The following is a 21,118-nucleotide window of genomic DNA, read 5'->3' as shown; positions in this document are numbered from 1 at the left end:
CTTAAACTAGTGCATAAATGAACGCAGTAATCTGACAATGCTAAAGATTTTTCGAGTTAACTGCTATACAGATTCCTTCTCTATCAGAAGCTCATGCTAAGCTACCAGGAGAAGTTTAATTAATAAAAATCTTATTACTGAACTGTGCCGAAATGGATATTGACATTAGGGATGCCTGATTTAGCAGTGAACTGAGATCATGGGTTCTGAATTTCCAATCATGCTGTTAATGTTGAGATTTTTTTCCTGCCTGTGCCTCATCGTGCAAATGCATGTGCTAGGTACTTGACTGTATAAAAATGATGTGCTGCTTCCAGGAGTAATTATAGGTGTGTACAACTGTTGCCAAGATCTAAGCCCAGAGTGATATACATTGCAACCAGGATCTGGCAAGAGCCAGGGATTTGAGCTGGAGACCAAACTTGACCAAAGCTCTTGAGAATAACTGTCTTTGGACTGTTCCTTCTTTCATGGATTAGAAAGGTGAAATTTGGGAAGGAGAATAAGAGTATAGGATCCCAGCTTGATCCCACAAAACCTTATTGTTCAGAAAGAAGATGGAGGAGAATGGGGAGCATTGAGAGGTAACACCTGGAAAAAGAGCACCAGACTGAGTTCAGCTGCTCTTGGCATGGAGCTTGTTTATCCCATTTGCCCTGTCACTCACAGCATTATGCATTCCATCCCCAGACAGATGCTCTTATGATAATTTCTGTAATTCTATTAGCTTGGAGGAAATAGGCTTGACTGTCCATTTGATTTTATTTCTTTTTTCCAGAATACTCGGCTGCTTGGTCTTTTAGCTTAACCCTTTGTAGATACTTTTTTTTTTTTTTTTTGCGCATTTCCAGGGCATTGAGACTAGATGTTTTCCCTTTCTACCTTGTTAGTTTCTATGTATTAGCAGGATTATAACTGAGATTTTTGTTTCTTTTTAGTCCCAACTAGATATGAGCTAAGATCATAACCTGTGTTCCCCAAAAGTCAGTGCTTAAGCCTGAATAATTTGGAAACATCTGATCTGTAAAGGCAGCAAAGAGCTATTGCAACAAGAGATACAGGTATTTTAGCCTAGTTACTGAAATTTTTAGTGAAATTACACAGATATTTTGTTTCTAACATCGCATGCTGGAGCTCCTGGTGAAATCAGCTTGGGTTTGTGGTAGGATTATTTTTATGGCTAGGGAGAGTGATGTGATAAGAACACGTCTCCATGACTGCATTGCGGAACTGCATAGAACAGTTTGTATGGGTAGAGGGAAGTGATGTACCCAAGATCTGCAGTAACAAACTATGAGGCCTTTGCTTTTTAATAAACATGCCACCACTTTTGGAGTTGTTTTGCTTTGTTAAGACTTGTTAAGATCAAATCTTAATCAACTCAGTTGATGAGGAAAAGAACATTTTCTCACCTTTGTCTGGGGTATTGATGCTCCCTCTATAAAAAGCTGGTCTTTCTAGTTTGCTGTGGCTGCAGGGGTGCAGAAACAGTGCCAGATAAACTCACCTGGAGTGAGATGGTACTTATGTGATGGTGTTGGCACTTCTACGTGTTCTGCTGGAAGACATGTTTGGTTGGGCTTAAAGAGTTTGGTAATGGTAGGGGATGGGGATGGAGCCAATAGAGGCTTTTCCTTACTAGCAGGGAAGAGGGAAGCAAAGGCTGGTTGCACACTGCCATTGAAAAAGTTTTAGTGAAAAATATATTTTGGATGACCACTTTTTTTTTTTTTAATGAAAAGCATTACTGTAAAGCCCCAGAAAAATAGAAATGCTGAAGTTTATTTTGTTTGATGAATGGGGACCTTATCATATTCATATTAGCCTGCAACAAGATATTTTTAATGTTTTTTCTTCTCCATAAATCTTTTATTTTTGAAATTTTGCCAAAAAATCACAGCTGAAAACCCTACAATTCTCTGACAAGTTAAACTGGGAACATTTCTATGTATTACATAGGTGGAGCTGCTGAGGGTTAGGCAAAATTGGCATTTCCCATTTTGAAACCACAGTTTTATGAGGTCAGATTTTTCAAAATTTTAGGAAATTGGGTGAAATTTTCCATTCTGAAGTTTGCTATGGATTGAGTTATTTTTGGAAGCTTTAAAAAAATACAGTGGTGGTTTCCAAGAACATAACTAGGGAAGAGTATATTGCTTCACTCGCAATTAAAAAAGGAATAAGGTGGCCACAGTGTATAGAAAGCACCAGAGCCCACCATTTCCTGGGTGATGAGCTCTAGTTCTGCATAGGGGCAGAACTTCCCTGGGGCCAGGGAAGTGCCTTTTGAAAGCTTTTTCTGGGTTTGTCAACTCTGAGGCCTCCATCTGCCTGTGCTCTGTGTTAGCTGCTGCTGAGCTGCCAAAACCTTTCTAAAACTTTTGTCTGTGCTGGGGATAATTCACCTGAAGGCTGCAGTTAGGGAGCCAAGTGTTTTCAGTCATTACTACTCATAAATATAAGGCCAACTATGAGATGGGAGTACTGGAGGCCTCATTTCAGTTGCATTCAAGCACCAAGGGGTAGAATCAGAATCATAGAATGGTTTGGGTTGGAAGGGACCTTTAGGGTAGGATAAGAAGGGACCAGGGAGGGGAGTAATGATTGGTAGGAGGATGAGAGCAGGACAGAGCCAAAAGTGCTGTTGGTGCTGGGTGAAAAGAGCAGAGAGAGGGAGCTCTGTTCTGCACAGGTCCAGCGTCAGTCAGGTGGACTGCAGGGTTCGCGGCTGTATCCTTGGTTGCTTGGCTGGGTGAGTCCCTTTCCCTTCTGCCCTGCAGGAGTGTGTAGTAGCTCACAAGAGCATTTAAGTCTGTGCTGCCTCTCAGACTCACTGTTCTGGGTTGTTGTGGGATTTAAAGGGTCTTCACCTTTACACTGTCTGTGCCATACTGGCAGCTGCTCTGGCTTCCTTCTGGCTTCTCTGTAAGCAGAAAAAGCTGTTTAGCAGCTGGGGCAGTGTGTGCATGTGTGCTTGTAATGTTCGGTGCCATGGCAGCTCCTGGCATATAATGTAGCATAGGGGAGCATCTCCCTGCATGGGTGAAGGCACCCCTCTGCTCCTGAGGGGCTGCCTGTGCTCCATCTCATCTCACAGTGGGTAGTTTCAGTTGCCTCCAGAGAAATAGCTCTGCTTTCTAGGTTTGAGAAGGAGAAAGACAGCATTTGAGGTGGGGAAAGCAGGTTTGGCCCATTTAAATTTTACACTGCCCACCAGTCACCATGGGAAGTGTCCAGAATGGTTAATGTTTGGGGAGATGACCAGAGCATTGCTGCCCTCTGGGAGGGGGCACACCTGCATTAATAGGGCTGTCCCACAGTCATCCTTCACCTTCTAGCCCTGTCTACAGTGATGGACACAGTTACAGTGCATAGAGGAAGGGGGATGGAAGGGAGGATGACAGAGTGACAACCATTCCTTCTTCTATCATGCAACCTAAGGGAGATACTGCTGCTGCTCACATAGCCTCACCCACCCCACTTCTGATACTTTTTTCACTGTATCTTTCCTTGGCTGCCACACACCAGGCCGTGCTGCACTGCTCAGGCCCCCAGGCCCTTCCAGTGTGCAGGGGTAGGTGCTAGTGGCCACAGTGCTGGGGAGGTCAGTGCACGGACAGAGAGGGAGTGAACACAGGAATCAGCAAAGATCCTGGAGTTGCTCTGATCAATTGGAAAGGTGTTGGTGTAGCTGTTCTGGCATGTCTAAATCTATGCAGTCATCTGTAGCTGCCTGGGAATGGTAATCTAGGTAGAGATGTAGTTCAGTTTTGATGAGGGCAAAGAGAGCCAGAGCTGTCTTCATCTGTGGCTTGCTGAAGAACACAGGTTTAGGTGTCAGCTAATCCTCCCCTGGGACAGGTAAGCCTCAAATCCCCTTCACACGTAGTAGTGGATTTTCACAGTTTGTGCACCAGTCATTAGTTGTACCTATCAATGCTGGTAAAATTATTATGTGTTCTGACAACACCCCGAGGAAGAGCTGAGATTAGCTTAGTTTGAAAAATGCCAGGAGCCCACTTCTCTCTTTGCAGGTTATGAGCTACCTGGAACAAAGTGTGGTGGGATTGTCCTGTGATGGGAGTCTAAGGCCTTGATCTGCCCTTTGCCAAAGACTTTAAGACTGTACATGCATTATGTGCTTTCCTAACTAATTTTTTTGAGGATTATACTTAAATCCGCATTAAAATCTCCCCAGCAAAACATGCAGGTCTGTTTGTCCTCAGGTGTCTTCTCTTCCTAGCTGCCTTTCACAGTTGTCTTCTCTAGAAGCTTTCCTCTGCTCTTAGCCTTAGATTCATGAAAGGGTGTATGAACTGCAGTTACATGAGCTGTTAAAGTTGAAGGAACATTTCAGGACTAAATATATATAAAGGAAAAATTTACATTTTATTTATATTTAATCATCAAACAGAGTATATAAATGTTTGTTTATCATATATTAATTTGGCCTCTGTTGATCGGTCAGCTATCAGAGATGGCAAGGTGAGAAACCTATTAGTGGTTACCTCAGAAGTATGCCTCTGTTTCTCAGTTCAGTTTTAAATATCATACTCAAACAGATAAACAGTGATTCCACCTGTAAAGCTCTTTATAAATCAGACAGAAATAGTTTTGATGCATTTGAAAGAAATAAATGCTGTAGCAATACCTTCTCTGTAATAGGGAAATTGCAGTATTCTAAGGAAAAAAAAGTCCTTCCTGAGGCAATGTATGTAAAATATTATTTTAAAAATAATCCTTGTGAACCAGGATGACATATTGTACAGTAATAGCCTTTCTCTGTAATGTTCAGACAAATAATAGAAAAAAGGGCCAAGATATCACCAGAATTACTGAATTCATTGGAAAAGATAATAGTTTTCCGTTTGGTTTGGTTTGTTTTCCCTATCACAAGTCAAGTTCTACTTTCCATTTCCCTACTTTAAATCTGTTGTAAGAGCAACTCAGTTGGCATCTCTGTGGATTTAACAGAGGAGATCAGAGAGCAGAATGAGATCCAACATCTATGTAAGTATTGACAATTTTAAATGACAACTAAGGGTTCATGGTGGCAGTGTGGTTTTGAAAAAGTGGCTGCAGAAAGAGTCCGACAGTCCCCAGGACACAAACAAGGACGAATATCCAGAGAAACAGCCTGTCCACTACCATGGCAACATACTTCCAATCTTCAATGACCTGGAAGAAAAAGCCAATTAAAGATATTAGCAGTTTGTCATATTCTTTCTCTCTTCCTCTTGCTAATGCCAAGTTTTCTTATTAAAATAAAAGGAAACAAATTTCAAGGTTCAGGGAATAAACTGGCTTTAGGCTTAGGAAGGGATTTTTTTCCTACAATCGTTCTGGGCAGTGGAGAAAAATACTATAACTATTTTTTAGCTGTCTTGGATGTATCAAATACTGAGCATGGCCACCTGGTTGAAACCAGTCCGGAAGGAACCACAGTATAATCCAATTAAGGATTTTTTTTCTTTAATTTTAGTTTGCAGATACTGTTAATCTCAGTGGACAAAAATAGATGGTATTTACTGCTGTTAAACAAAGTTAGCTTCTTTTCTTATCAGCAGTCATCTTAATCAAGGGTTTTAATGCATATTAATACTGTTGCTGTTATTAAAATCTCTTTTTGCCTTGCATATGTTGTTTGTGAAAGTCATGGCCTTAGAATCTGTTCTCAAACTGAAGTGACTATCAGGCTATTATTGTAAAGGGGGAATATATCAATCTTTATTTGCATCTCAGGAATGACTGTCTTTTTCATTCTCATTGATTCTAGTTACACATGGGACATCCTCACCTCAATGACTTTACCATGCTTGTCAATTATCTAATGTCTTATATTAGAACATTATATATTTTTCCTTCAGTGCACAATTCTAACTTCCACAGCTGCTAATGGGAATTGTGAGCTTCTGAAATCAGACTATAGTAAATGTACGTGAACAGTTTTTATCAGACCATGATAATGAAGGAATAAAGTGGAGATTAAAATTATAAATCTAGAAAAGTGGTATGTAATATCAGAGGACCCTGTGTAAAAAGCTTTTAGTTAATTTTTATTGTATAAAATACCCTTGAAAATTGTTCTTAATATCAAGTGGAGACTTTGTAGGTCCTTTTAGTATGCAACACCTTCTTGCAAGAATTTCAGAGCTATTAGAAACCTTATTTTCTGTTCTGTGAAGCCTGCTTCTGTTCAGTCAGTTTCAGTGTTTACAAGCTCATGTCTAACCTTAATAGCTGATCTTCTTTATTTATATTGACAGTAATTTCCGCTAATAGAAAACATGAACTACTCAGCGGCGTGCTCCTCAAGGGAATTCTGCAAGATCAGAAACCAGACTTTATTTAATCTGCTTGGCTGAGGAAGGGAGAGCACAACAGGAATAGAGAACCTGGAGTCTGAATGGTATCTGGGTCAGAGAGAGGACACTGGTAGGTACAAGGATGATTTTTCCTAACCATGGGTGCTTGTCTAAACAAAGCTCTGAACCATCTGAGTTTTTCTAAGCATTATGCACAGTGTTTTTATATCAGCTTTAGTGTGCTAGCTGATAGCGCATGAGTAGGGCAAGTGGATAAACTACTTCTCTTAGCCAATAACAAGCCTGATTTAACTCAAATGAAAGAAGCGTCAGCTCTGCTGGCATTAGGATTTTGATCCTACCCATTGTGTTTGCCATATATGGAGAGATATCTTAGCCCAGAGCGGGTGTTTACAAAGGTATTTTACCAATTTTACTAAATCCTCCTTCTACACCCAGTTAGGTAAATAAATGCTTGAGCTGCAGGCAGATTGTTTTTGGTTAACATGGCCTGGCCATGGGTTGAGTCGCAGTCTTATTGAATACAATGGAGAAAAATATTATTTTCCTGACCTGAAACTGAATATTATTTTTTTCCCCTGCCAAACACTATGAATGTGGCAACACATCTTTTTCAAAGGTTTTTCATGACTTACTGGGCAATCAACATTTTATCTTTGTGGAATTAGCTATGTATCAGGAGAGTATCAGTGTTTACTGAATTGCTATTTGGTATATTCTTTTAATGGCAAAAATTATTTCCTCTTATAAACTATAGCTAGAATCTCTCTAAAAAGTTTAGAATAGCTACGGAGTTCAAATATGCTTTCTGAAGAACCAGGTGTTACAGAGGAGGACAGGAGATGAAGGTTGGAAAGACTGGGGTGATTTCTCATTTTTACTTACGCTCTGGTCGTTGTCATCACTTTTCATGTGCTCTGCTATGAAACTAACTCCATCAATTGCTTCTTGGACTTCAGGAGAATATTTCATGCCTGTTCTTAACCTAAAATCTCGATGACTGCTGACATTGTCAAGAGTCTCAGTGATTTTCATATCGTATTTTTTGGCAGAGGCTGTATTCAAAAAATAGGTAGAGTTCTTGTAGAAGTTGGCAGGGTCCATACAAGGATTCTCTGCTTTTGTCTTTTTGCAGTTGCACAGCTTTTGCCGTGGAGAGTTATTTTCTGGACGCTTCATGAATAGATAGGCTGGGAGTCTTTCAAGGAAAACCAGCTTTACCCAAGGGGGCATACTATGAGTACTTGGAGATCTGTGGTGGACATTGAGTACACACACACTGGTAACTATTGAGAAGGTCACTAGTACCATTGTAAACATGAGATACTTCCCAATCAGTGGAACATCTAGAGATGTTGGAGGGACAATTTTGGAGATCAGCAGCAAGAACACAGTCAAGGCAAGCAACACAGATATGCATAAGGTCATTTTTTCACCACAGTCTGAAGGCAAGTAGAACACCAGGATGGCTAAGGATGTAATTAGCACACAGGGAATGATAAGATTGATGGTATAAAAGAGAGGTTTCCTTTTAATAATGAAATCATATGTCACATCGACATAACTGGGATCCAAAGGATTAACAGTCCTTCTTCCTGGGAGTGCTACAATGTCCCACTCTCCACTTGGCGTAAAGTCATCCATGCTTGCCATGGAAGTTTTAAGCACCATATCAATTTCTGTATGGTCATATGTCCAAGACCGGAACTTTAATGTGCAGTTTTGCTGATCAAATGGGAAATGCTTTACTTCAATCTTGCAGGCACTCTTGTAAATGGCTGGTGGCAACCAGCGAATGCTTCCATTGTTCTTGACAATTGCATTTGTGTATAGTGAAACTTCATATGTGCCATCCGCACTAATGAAACAAGAGGAAAGAAAAAGGAAAGAAGATAATAACACATTAAGAGGAAAAACGTACTTCAGAACAGAAGAGCTCTGTTGTTCTTGGTCATGTGGACCTCAGTTGTTTCAAGAATCAAAATTTAGTAGTATTTTTATTTTGAAATCTGTCTTGTAGGGAGGTATAAATTCATAGGGAGATTAATGTATGCATTTCTCCCAATCAGAGAATTTATATTTGGTCCAATACTTGCAAAAATTATTTTACAAAATTATTATTAAATAATAAATATGCCTCTCTGTTTCATTCAAAGAACTCAAAGTATTTTGCAAATGTTTGTCAAAGTAATTAAGGCTTATTACATCTCTGAAGGCTGAGTAAAAATGAGATCATCCAGCGTGAAAATGGAGGTACCTTTGATCAGGAACACAGCCACTGATAAGAGCACACAGCAACACTCCTGAATGACTTGGATGAGGAAATAAGAATGAGCAGCATTAATTAGAGATGCAGGGAGAGTTTAGGAAGAGGAAATGTAATTACAAGGTTTATAATTTATTGTGTCACTACAGTTAATGTTTACTTATTACAAAATCAGAACAGACAAGCCACAGTGTTCTTAGTGCCCACAAATAATCTTGGCTTTGTATCTCCTCCAGACTTCTACCAGGACAATCGTCTGTGTTATCATGGGCCCTTTAATTCAGGGAGAAGATCGTTATCAGTCAGTAGTCAATATCTTCTCCTGTCCAATGTTTCTGGGCAAACAACTTAGGGCTGTGTAACCTATGAAGTATCCTGAGGTAGAAATGTGACATGGTCAATTGCTGATAAATATTATTGAAATTTAGCATTTCTGAGTGTATTCACTGCATGGTCTCGAGTGTGCTTTGTAACACCTTTCAAACTCAGGCAATCGGGCTACCAAAGGAAAGTGTAACAGTATGAAGGAACAGCTATTAGTGAGTGGTTTTCCTGGCAGATGAGGGAATTCAAAGGTTTGTTCCTATGGCGATCAACTGCTCATTAAAAACTGGGTTAGCCATTTTGTTTAACTGCAAAGAAGAGTCTGGACTAGATACATCCCACATGTCTTCCTTTTGGTGAACAAGTGTCTATGTAAAGAAATGCACATAACCTAAAGACAGTATGTTATCTGCAAAAATATAAGACCAAACTCACTGCAAGTGTAAATGAATGAAGTTCAACTGACTATAGTTAAGTAGAACTCTTTTATTTGATTGGAAATGTGCTCCTTAAGAGTTAATAAAAAGTCTAATGAATCACTTGTTTGCTGACAAGACACTGGGGAGAATAGAGCTATTTCAGTGCTAAGGTTGATTTTTTTTCTAAGCAGGGAAGCACTACAAGTATCCGAGGCTTGGCATATGTGTAGCGCTCTCCAGAGCAGTTATGTTTGGCTCTGGAAAGGCTTCTTTTTGTAAAGCCTGGTGCTTGGCACTGAGCTGAGATCCTTGTAGCTAATTCATGCAGGCAGGGAAACAACCAGATGCAGAAGTGAGTGGCTACAACATACAAGGGTCATTAGTTCATTGCCAAAAAAATTGCTATTTTTTAGTAAAGAAATTTTATCCTATTTCTCACATGTCTATATTTCCCTGAGTTAGATTTACTGTCGTGCTATACAACCTACTGGGTAGACTCCTGGGCTGAGACTATGTAGGTTATTCTGCTGGCTGCCCCTGGCTTAGCTGTGGGGCAGAGGTTGGGCTGCTGGCGCTGTCTCAGTGCCCTCTGCAGTCCTGTGCACAGTCTACATATGGACAAAGCTGTGGGGCACGGGGATGCTCTTTGTGTTTTCCTTAGCACCTTCATGAAACACACCTTCAGCAGCAGAAAGTTACAGGGGGTTGTCCTTTATCACAAATTTTAATTTGAAGCTTTGTACTAATTTAAGAATCCGGTATGGTGAGGCTAAAAGCTTGTTCCTGTACATTTAAGAAGCCTTGTAAAACTGTTTCTTTCCATTCTTACAATCCATTAAATGGTATCATTTGGGGAGTAAGGAAGAAAGAAGCAGAGGGTGGGGGCACAATTTATCAGAACAAGATTTGACCAGGCAGAGTACATCCTAATCCACTGGCTGAATTATTATGTGACTAATACAATAGTTTTAAGTATTTCTTAAATCTGATTTCCAGTAGTAGGATTCAAGGGACTTAACTCAGTTATATATAAACTTCCTAGGTTTCCCATCTGTATATGTTCATAAACCGTCATATGTTCCTGAATGCATTGGTTTTCAAAGTACTATGAATGTATATTATAAGTTTTGATTATTTTTTTCCCCAAAGACTTGATACCATCCACTTCAAGGCTTTGCTAGAGACTGCAAAACAAAACAAAAAAACGCCACTCCCAAAACAAAAGTGACAGTTAGCTGTTTGAAAGAACTGAAGTATCACCTAGCACCAAGCTTTTATTTTCTCAGTACTGTAAAGCACCAGGGTCAACTGTTGACAGATTTATTATGTATTCTTATAATTGATTTTTTTTAATGGTGTATGAAAGTGGAATATAATTTGTTTTCATAAATGAATATTAACTCATGGAGTTCCGGTACATGAGATCTTCATAATTACAGATTTATGTCCTAGAGTCTGTGGTGGAAGCAGGGCAGGAAGAAGAAGTAGGAGACAAAAGTGTAGCTCTGAACCTAAGATGGCTGATAGCATTCCATGTGTCTTCCTGCAAACCTGAGCAGTGTATGGCTGCACTTGTGCTTACAATTCATGCTTTCCATATAGTCTAGCTCAATATAGATCTGTGTCTCAAGTGTGAGCCTTGTCACAGATCCTCTGGTGTTGTACTAGCTGACGCTGCAGACATGCTCTAGATCTGCTGGAATTTCTTTAACCAGAGCCCTGATTTTACTAAAATTATCTCTGAGGCCCATACTCCAGTCCGATATACTTGGTACTGGCTAAAAGTTACAAATTTCAGTTTTAGAGTTTTATTAGTTTCTGACACTTGTTTCTTGATACATGGTTAAAATTTTGTTCATTGTCTGCATAAACTACAGAAGTTTTACTTACTTATTGTAAAGTACAATGTCTGGCAACCAGATGCGTTTTGCAGGTATTCTTAGCTTATTTATTCCTTCATAGTCAGAGGGCTTCCAAGCCAAACGATAATCAATCCACTCCTAAGAGAAGAATTGTACAGTAGTGATGGGAGTATCCAGACTAGCACTAACAAAACAATCACTGATGGAGTGAAAGCAGTTGCATTTGTGGTTTGTAAGAGCATGCCTCAGTGCGTTTGGTTACCTGGTTCAGCCAGACATTTGTAGTCATGATCTGCTCCCGTTCATTCTGCAGGGAAAAGAGAGAGGAAAGTTACCCTCTAAAATGTTTCACTTTATTGCAGTAATAAGATTTATTTAGTGAGCTTTTGAGGATATTTCCAACTGTGCAGCACAATTTCATCTAGCGTATTTCAAAACAGGCATTTCTCTTCTGGTAAGATGGTCAGTCTTGTGCACATACTAACAGTAACCCCACAAGTGTAAAGCTCCAAGTGGCTTTTAGCAAGGGCAGCTGTGACTGGAGTGAGTGTGGTTATTTGGGAACAATTACCACCACCCTGCCGAGCTGATTCCTTGCCACCCCTGCCCATTTGGATTTGATTTGAAACAGAAGGCACATTTGACCACCAGGAAGGCCTAGATTAACTTGTGTTAGGTTTATGTAAGGTTTGCCATGTAAGCTCTCCAGGGGAGGCTCTGCTTCACTGAACTGCTCTCTATCTGGAGAGCAGTCCAGAAGAGAATCCTTGCTGCAGCAGATCTGTGTGATTGGGGCTCTACTGAATGGACAAGGTAGGAGTCAAAGAGTCAGGAAGATTTCTGCAGGAAAACAAGTTAATTCTCTGATCTTGAAGATGCTTGAGGTTGTTAGCACCTATAAGATGCTTAATTCTCTTTTTGCTTGTGGAGTGAGGATATAGAGTGAAAGGGACTGAGCTGTGCTATTCTTGATCCTTGCCCATCATCTGTTCTGTTCAGGTTGTTGATCACTGAGGCCTGTGGGGGTAAGACACCTCATTTTTTATGGCCAGAATCTGCAATCTGGGAGGACACTGTGCTAGTGGTAGCAGTGCAGTCTGTGAGGAGGCATGTCTGTGTCCAAGTAGAATTCTCCAGGGGAGAGGGAGCACTTGTTCCCAAGCCATCTGCCTGCACACGTGTATGAAAGCTCATGTGTTTGTACAGTTTCCCTTATGTTCCCTCAGTGTCTCTCTTTTTTACTCTGGAATTCCAGAATATAAATTATATAGGTCTCTTAAAGTTTGCAGCAGTCCAGTCACTGGCCCGTAGACAAATTGTGGCAGGGAGGCAGTCATCTATATCCTCTTTTTCATCCAGGGAGAGAGCAGCGGAGTTGAAAGCCCTGATTCAAGAGATTTTTCCCACTTACGTGCTGGATCTTGTTCCTACTGCAGTTAATGCTAAACCAATCTTGGCATTGAGGTGTGTATTTGTGCCTTGGAAGGATCTGTTAAACACATGCTAACCTTGTGAGTGGTCTTTCAGACCTTTTTAAGTAATTTTGAATATTGAATATGAGGAGTTGCTTACATGAGGATTGTTTTAACCATGTTAAGCTATTCCATCCAGAACTAATGTGTCTTCACAACATTTAACTATTCTTTGCTGATATGCCTGACATGCTGTGAGATTTTGAGCTGGCTTTGTAGCTTGTTTTCAGGCCATTCAACCACATCTCTTTGATGTAAGCAGCAGAAGATGGTTTAGCATTGTGTACACAGTCCAGGATAGATCCTGACCTGGTGTAACTTACTGTAGCTGTACTGAAATCAGTGGAATGATTTTGATATTTTGATGAATGGAATTTTATTGGATTAATATCTGGTCACTGTCCTCTATTGCTTAGGCATAGGTTGATCTCCCTGTTGTAGATGCATTCTGAAGTACAAAACCAGTAAATCACATGTATGGGCCCTGCCTTCAAAGTGTTATGTAAACTAGAAAATATCAGGGACATAGGAGTACCAATACGACTTTTACTTAGAGTGCTGTGCAGGTAGTAATGAATTAAAAGGTATAGCCTAGTTTGAACTTACCACGCTGATGAGCTGTGCCAGGGAAACCTGCAGTTCTATAGATACCAACTGGGATGAGTTGACAGCTGGTCGAATTAACTTATTGTACCTGTCAGGACTAAGTAGGTGGTTCATTAGCTTTTCTTCAGCATCTGCTGCGGTGCTTCCTGTAAAACATCACGTAACAGGACTATAGAAGGGAGACCGAATGATATGATGTAGGGATCACAGAATTTCTGTGCTTCAGATTGTCCTCATGAAATAATGAGGGCTTTTGATTTTCTAAAGACTGTAGGCTTGAGTGAACAGAGTTATGGTGCTTGCACCAATATCTGTTCTGCTGAAGTTGACTGTCTTTCACAGAGCATAGATCAAAGCAGATAAATCAAAACCCTTTGGGTTTTATTCACAGTTAAATGTATAGCTCAAATTGATAGATACTTTTGGGAGTACATTCAGAAATAGAACAGGGAGCAAACCATGCTCTTAATAAAGAGGAAGAATGTTTCAATCATCCAAATGCCGGGAGTCCGACTGACTTTTCTCTTTAGTGTTGTAGGAGACAGAGTTGCAGGCATACATAAAAGTTGAAAGACTCTGATCTGTGTAGGGAAAACCAGGGAATGAGCCTGCAGGAGTTATAAGGGTTTTTTAATGACTGGGAGCTCTTTGGTAGCTAGTGATGTTTCTGTTTCAGAATGATTTTATTTGAAAAGCTAAGGCAGTATGTGGAAACACATACTTATTTTATGTGGAAACAAAATCTGATTTATGGAATAGCACAAATACTGTAAACCTTAGATGGCAAAAGCTGGAATTCAGTGACTGCAAAATATAGTATCTGCAGGATACTATCAAAAAAGCCTGAACATTCTCCATGGAGCAGAACAGCTTACGGCACAGCCCCACAGGTAATGGCATCTGTTCCCATGTTCTTGCATGTGCTTTTTAAAGCCATTCTAGTGGACTTTTCAAACCACTATTGACGACATAATAATACTGATGACTAAGGTCCTGGTAACATCCTGCCAACAGAACTGACCCAGAGAGATTCCGCTGTATGTCGAGTAACTCCGTGTTGTGTTACACAGCTGACAGTGATGGATACAGGTCTTAGCGTAAACAGATTCTAATCCAATTGATAGAACGATTCTTCCATAGGAAAGGGCACCTAACTCAACCCTAGATATTGCAGAAATGAGGATAGTGTCCCTACAGGGAACAGGTCTCTCTTGAAACTTGGTACTTATGAATTCCACTTAGATTAAAAAAAATTCTATAAGACCTTCTTGCTTCTGATCCAGTAAGAAAGTGGAGAGACATAAATGGAAACATCATCGAACAGATTTTTCACATCTGAACAGCTTTTACTCAAGCTCTGGGGAAAGGTTGAGATAAACTCTACGCTTGTTTTAATTCTTTTAAGAGCAGCATATGCCGTGGAATTGTTAGCACAAATTTTGTCACATATACTTAACTGTAATGTTGTTCAGAATAGGCTTCTCAAATACTTCCCAAGGCATTTGGGAAAACAAATTTGGGTGAATACATCTGTGTTTGTCGGGACAGTTTGATTTTTTGATTCACACTTGCTTTGTCCCTCCCTGCAAGTCATTATAAAAGCCCTAGTATCATGTGATATTTTAATATTACATTTATTCTCAGTGTAAGCCTCCTTAATCAAAGGCTTATCAATCTAGAGCTATGCTGATCCATGCTAACCTCTGGATTCTGTTTTTTCTTGTGTATTGCAATCAAGGTAGAGCTAAATTTGATACTGTGAAGAAAATGGGGCCATACTCTAGGACTGAATCATTTTGTGTTTATAAGGATTGGTGAGGAGCCTTGTGGTAGCTAAAAAGACAGTCTTGGTTAAAGTTATTTTATTGTGCTGTTTTGTTTTTGCTTTGTTTTATTTTTTAACAAACATTCCCACTGTTGCACATGTAAGTGACATAAGCAGATGGCTATAATTCAAATATAAATAGTCATTTGGTTTCTTTTATACAGTGGTCACTGAATGCTGCTAGCAAAGACAGTGAATTCTTGTTTGAATTGTAAAATATATTTCACTGCTTTGCCATCTTTTTCTGTAAATATTCTAGCATATAAAGTATTTGCTAAACAGCAGGTAAGGAGTACAAACTGTGGAATATTTGCAGAAAGCTAATTCTGAATTTGTAATAATCTTCTTCTCTGAAACCTGGTTTCAGTAATTGTAGTTGGCTGGTCTGCAAATCAAAACATACTGTGGGGTCTGCATGTCTGATGAGAACAGCTTAGATTTCAAAGTACTGACCCTGTCAATAAACTTTATGCAGATGAATGACAGGCCATGACTTAATTATAAAAAATTATTTGTTAAATAATAAATCCCTTTAAGAAATTATCTGTTCTTAGAGAAGGGGTTCCTGTAATGAATAATTATTTATAAAATCGCCATCCCATCCCAACCTTTAAATAACTTAATCATCAGAAATAAAGATCAAAGGGGCTACTCTCTCATCTCACTTAGATGCCTGTGTCAAATACCCCTAGATGTCAGTAGTGCACTGCCTTAAAGGTTGCTAAAGCCAACCTCTGTAAATAACGTGTGAAAATCAGTGATTTTTGTATAATTTTTATAATCTATTTTCCATTACCAATCTACATATTAACCAGATGGCACCTAATGAGAACAAAATTACCAGTCATTCAAGTTAATCTTTGTATACATTTCACGGTGTCGGTAACCATGCATTTGAAACTCCTTTTTCCTCTCAGAGTTGGAAGAAATGGAAGTGCACCATCTCCCTTGCAAACTGTTTTTTTCCAAATAGCAGTAATCACCAGAAATGTTGCAGAGGGTAGACTGATGCTTTTAGGCAAATGATTTTAACAAGAATGATGAAGCAGTCCTAGTTTGGGGATGGAGTATTGTTGTATACTGAAAGCAGCAGCAGAGAAAACACATTGGGGTGAATCCTGAGCTGGGGAAATTGTTTTAGCTTCACTGAACACGCTACACATCTGCTCCATGACAAGGAGAGCAAATTGCCACATAACTTGCAGTACACATTCTGCAATAAGTTTTTTTTTTCCTCTGTGGGAGTATGACCATTAAAAAAAAATTGCATCAGGAAGCTTCCAGCTTCACAGCAGAAGAAACAAAAACACAGACTTCATTAATTCCCCCATGCAAACTTTCCCTTTTACATGGTCTAATTTAAATATATAAAATGAAATAACTAGTCATCCTGTGTTATGTTGTTTATTTTCAATGTAATAACAAATATGTGGGAGTGATTTCCACAGGACAGAATAAGGAGCAATGTTCACAAATACAGGCAAATACACTGTTATCACTGTCTAAATTGCAAAATTTAACATAAGACATGTTTCCTCCATTTTTCTGACTTCAGTTATTTTAATAAAAGTAGAAATAGCATTTGTTTAGAAATAACATGTTGTAGCATATGCTGTCTTTTTTTTTTTCTTTCCTCTCTCACAAATAACTTATGTGGACAATGGTGACACACCAAATTCCCATTTGCAATTAATAAAGAGCAAGTGAGAAGCAGAAATAAGACAATCCCATTATCTTCTCTAAAATTACTTCGTGATGTTGTTACTTCTCAGCATAGTCTTGAGAAAAAAGATTTATATAACCTCTTAGAACAACGCACGTTAATTTGGAAGGCTTATTGTTCCAATGGAAGTAGTGGTCAATTTACTGTATTTTAAAGACTGTTTCAATTTCTGTACTGCAATTAATGCAAACAAAAAGGAAATACTAATGGGTTTAAAAGTGTGTAATCTAAGAATCTAAAGTAGGCCCTCACTCATCATTTGTTACAAAGCAGATGTTTTCTAAAGTTGCCTTTCAGCAATTGAAGAAACAAACAACTGTGGGATGAATAGGTAATTATGGGAAATATGTGATTTTTGTCTCAGTTCAGTTTCAGACAGTTTCACTCTGAACACTTCAGTGAAGTCTCAACATGGGAAGAAGCTCCCATGGTAAATGCACTATTTCATGCTGCTGTCAGGCTATGCGTGTTGGCTAAAAGATATGCAAGAAACCCTGGTGGACTAAAGAAAATGTTCTTAATGTATGTTTGATTTTTTAGCATATATTTACATATTTCAATTTAATTTAAACTATTTACATACTAATCAAACAGGAAGTATGGACTTTGGAAAATATATGAACTTGAGCCAATAACTGTAGAGGGATGAGATCTGTCTTATTTATGGTTCATGTCATGGTTAATTGTTTTATTTTTTCACTCTCAGCACAATATCTGCTTTTCCCATCACAGATGATCCTCGGAGCATCTAAAGGGATATTTGCGATTATCATTGTCATCTCCTACTGTTCTGTCATTTTATGTCCAACTTATTGTCTGTCCATATCCATTGTAGTGGATTTGCTGATACTGAACAAGCCAGAAATAACACTAAAATAATCCATTTCATGCATCCTATTAAAGTCTGCAACCTACTGAGGTGATAGTTACAAATTGTCTGAGAGCTTATATCACAGTCCTACCTCCTAGCCCCGAAAGCTGTCGCTGTTCTGCAAACTGTATCTGAAAGAAAAGATCACTTACCGTTAAAATAAAAGGAGCCCACTACAAAGAGAAGGAGGGTGTACATATTCCTCATGGCAATAACAAGAAGAGGTGGATTACTGTTCTTCAATTAAGACAGCTGGCAATAGGCTCTGTTGTCAGGGGTGCACAAGGAAGAGATGTAAAAGCAAACCTGAATCTTGGAGGTATTAAATGCCCGGAAAGAGACAGACAGTAGGACCTGGCAGAAGCATTCTGCAAAGTGGAGTTTTCGAGAGCAGAATGGTCCCTCCCCCTTTGCAGCTGTTTAAAGAGCTTTGTGAAGAGGAAAAACACATAAGAAGAGGGAACATAATGTGATAAAGTTGAATAAGAGGAAATGAAAAAGCAAGCTAAGGAACATGATCTGCAAAATGCAACTGCTTAATTCTTGCTACTAGATAACATTTAGAAGGCTTTCTGGTTAATAAGTGCAATGGGTGGAAATAGCTGTGTGGGAAGAGCTGGATATAACTTTGTGCCATAAGACCTGTTAGTGAAAGACATGTCAATAAATTATAGCCCTAGGAGAGCGTAATTTTCTGTGTCAAGAGAAAAAGTTGATTGTCTCCTGCCAACCCTTTTCCACTCCAAGGCCCACACATACCATATCTCTAAACTAGAACTGCAAAAGGCTTTTTGGGAACAGTAGGAGAGAAGCAGAGAATTTGTTGTCACTATCATTTGACAGGTTTTTTAAAAGAAAGCTAAAGCAGCCTATTGGGAAATAGCAATATCTATAAAGGCACTCCAGAGGAGCATTAAAGAAATTCTATGGAAGTGATCTTTTACAGCTGAAGGGTTCAGCAGGGGATAGAGTATCATGTGTTTTGGGACTTGCCATGGGAAGATTTGTGTAGAAGGAAGGGGAAAGAAGGTCTTACGTGCCCTTTCCAAGCACTGTAGGACAGGCTGAAGTTCCTAGATAGAAAAAAAAAAGGTGCTAATCTAAATACTGTTTTATCTCCATATTGAGGTTCCTGTCTTCTTCAGCTGGCCACACAATGCAGTTCTGCTCTTGTCTCATCTCCAAACAGTCTAATGCCATTGGCTGGGATGGAGGCATTCCTGATTTACCAGCATAACATAAGTCTTCTGCATTTAGCACAATTGCTACCTGACTGGGGTTATTTGGAGAAGGTCACCCACTGCTGTTTTTAGGCAAGCTGTCAGTGTAGTGTTGAACAACTCATTGCCTTCTCCCTAAACATTTTAGCCACCTTCTTTTTTTACTAAATAGGCCAGTAAGTTATAACTTTGTTGTCTTTAAAGGAGCTGCCGTCAGAGGTAGTCCAATACATAAAGACACTCTACTAAAATTTTTGGTAATTGTACTATCTACAATCTATGTAACTCCTCTAAACAGTCTATTTATTATTTTTGGCTCATTTCTTTAGGGTAGGAGGATGGATTCGGTGAGGCAAATGGAAAAGCACTAACTGCATGGACTTCTACTTGGATAAAACAAACTGTTACAAGTCAGCTTTGATGAAGTGGCTTGTGCTGTTGCCTTCCCTTACTCCGAAAAGTCAAGGTATGTCAACTATACCGTATCCTCTACTGAGGATTCCCAGTAGTTCTTTAAAAAGCTCACAGCCTTCTAACATGAGAATGATGGCTTGTGTGTTCTCACCTTTCTTCACCTGCAATCTCAAACAATTTCCTTTAATATACATTTAATATAACACCTTCAGTTTAATCGCTCAGGTTTTATAGTGTTTTTAACTTTAAAAAATAGAAAACTTTGATCTCTTATAACTATTAAACTTCTATATTCATACAGGTGATCACTTTGTTTAGAGGTGAGTTTATTGCACCTCAATGCTATGCAAATATCTCAGATGATAAAAAGTTTGTGGACTATGTAGGAATTGATAGTTTATTATTTCCATATACTAAAAAAAATTTTACAGCACACTGTTACCTTATAGTTAGCCATAACAACATAAACGTGCTGGTTTTGTTGCTTATCTTAATGATTAGGTCCAGCCTGGTATCAGAGATCACTGGTGCTAGCTCTTGCCTGTTATTTTATTTTGTGCTTTCATCACTTCCTCTTCCTCTTATTTGCCATCTGTTAGCTGGAATTTATTTACATTGGGGTTCACCAATTCACCAGGGAGACCTTAGTGTGGTCTTTCAGTACTTAAAAGAAAGGTGAGGACAGGCTTTTTAATAGGGCCTGTTGCCATAGGAAAAGGGGTAATGGTTTTAAACTAAAAGAGGGTAGATTCAGACTAGATATAAGGAAGAAATTTTTTACGATGAGGGTGGTGAAACACTGGAACAGGTTGCCCAGAAAGGTGGTAGATGCCCCATCCCTGGATACATTCAAGGTCAGGTTGGACGGGGCTCTGAGCGACCTGATCTATTTGAAGATGTCCCTGCTCATCCCTTTTTTCATTGGATGAAAAAAGCCAGTGCAATCCTAGTGAGTACATGCGCATAGACTAACTGCATAACACTATTTCTCTTCTTTCCTCCAGCATTTAATTAACAGCATGTAGAAATGGAGCCTTCCCACAGGAAGTTACCCTCTTGTAATAGTCACACAGCCTAGGAGGTGTGTCCCAAGCAAAGCATTTATGCTGAGCCATCCACTTCTTGCATCTCACTACAGAGTGCTTGGTTTGTACCTTGTCAGAGGCTTGTATGGCCAGAGACCTTGCAACACTTTTGAGCCTGCTGGGCGATGTTGTTTTTCATAATGTATGAGGAATTGCTGCTCTCAAGGAGCTGTGCCTTCAGTTACTAAGGGTATGTTTGAGCAAAGTATCAGTCTGCTGGGGAAGAAAGACTACATCTTTTTCTGTTTTTACTTTCTAATATCTGACCTATTTTTCCTCAAAGGCAAATCTTCCATCTGCCAACCCAGCCTCTGCTTTTGCAGCAGTTACAGGAATAACAGATGTATGGACCCTAAAGTCACTGTGCTTGTACCACTTACACTGCTTGATGCTCAAGAGTTGAGTAGCAGATCAAGGTATAACAAAACAGTGTGGGATTGCTTCACCAAAGCAGTGGGCCATGACAGACCCAAAGGGTCACAGATCATTCACTCATGGCACTGTTTTTTGCTGCTGAAGCTGAGGTGGACAGGGAGAATTACCACAGCTGGTTTTCTTCTCTTTGGCCATATTCCTTGCTTTGCCATTCACTTGTGGTCGTTCCTTCTGACAGATCATTGGAGGGCTACCTTGGTCACTTGTGCTATGCAATTGTTTTCCCCACAGTGATGCTGCAGGATTCCATTTGTTCATTAAGTTGAAATG

General features: G+C 39.4%; 1 protein-coding gene and 1 long non-coding RNA gene across 2 annotated transcripts; one reads left to right on the top strand and one right to left on the bottom strand.

Moving 5' to 3' along the window:
• Positions 1–2: 2 nt before the first annotated feature.
• Positions 3–19,374, top strand: LOC142060200 (uncharacterized). The gene is made up of 3 exons (XR_012661653.1): positions 3–1,061; positions 6,267–6,435; positions 19,244–19,374. It is a non-coding gene; the product is annotated as an uncharacterized LOC142060200 (long non-coding RNA).
• On the bottom strand, positions 4,370–18,081 carry LOC142060198 (neuronal acetylcholine receptor subunit beta-4). The gene is made up of 6 exons (XM_075099980.1): positions 17,847–18,081; positions 13,276–13,421; positions 11,460–11,504; positions 11,226–11,335; positions 7,212–8,184; positions 4,370–5,178 (listed from the first exon to the last, which is right to left on the bottom strand). Exons 1-6 carry the CDS (start codon positions 17,899–17,901, stop codon positions 5,038–5,040), a joined length of 1,470 nt encoding a protein of 489 aa, XP_074956081.1. The 5' UTR covers positions 17,902–18,081; the 3' UTR covers positions 4,370–5,037.
• Positions 19,375–21,118: the final 1,744 nt, after the last annotated feature.

Source organism: Phalacrocorax aristotelis, chromosome 7 (assembly GCF_949628215.1).
Source record: "Phalacrocorax aristotelis chromosome 7, bGulAri2.1, whole genome shotgun sequence".
In the NCBI taxonomy this organism is placed as follows: Eukaryota; Metazoa; Chordata; class Aves; order Suliformes; family Phalacrocoracidae; genus Phalacrocorax; species Phalacrocorax aristotelis.
This window is presented reverse-complemented; position numbering and strand designations above follow the sequence as displayed.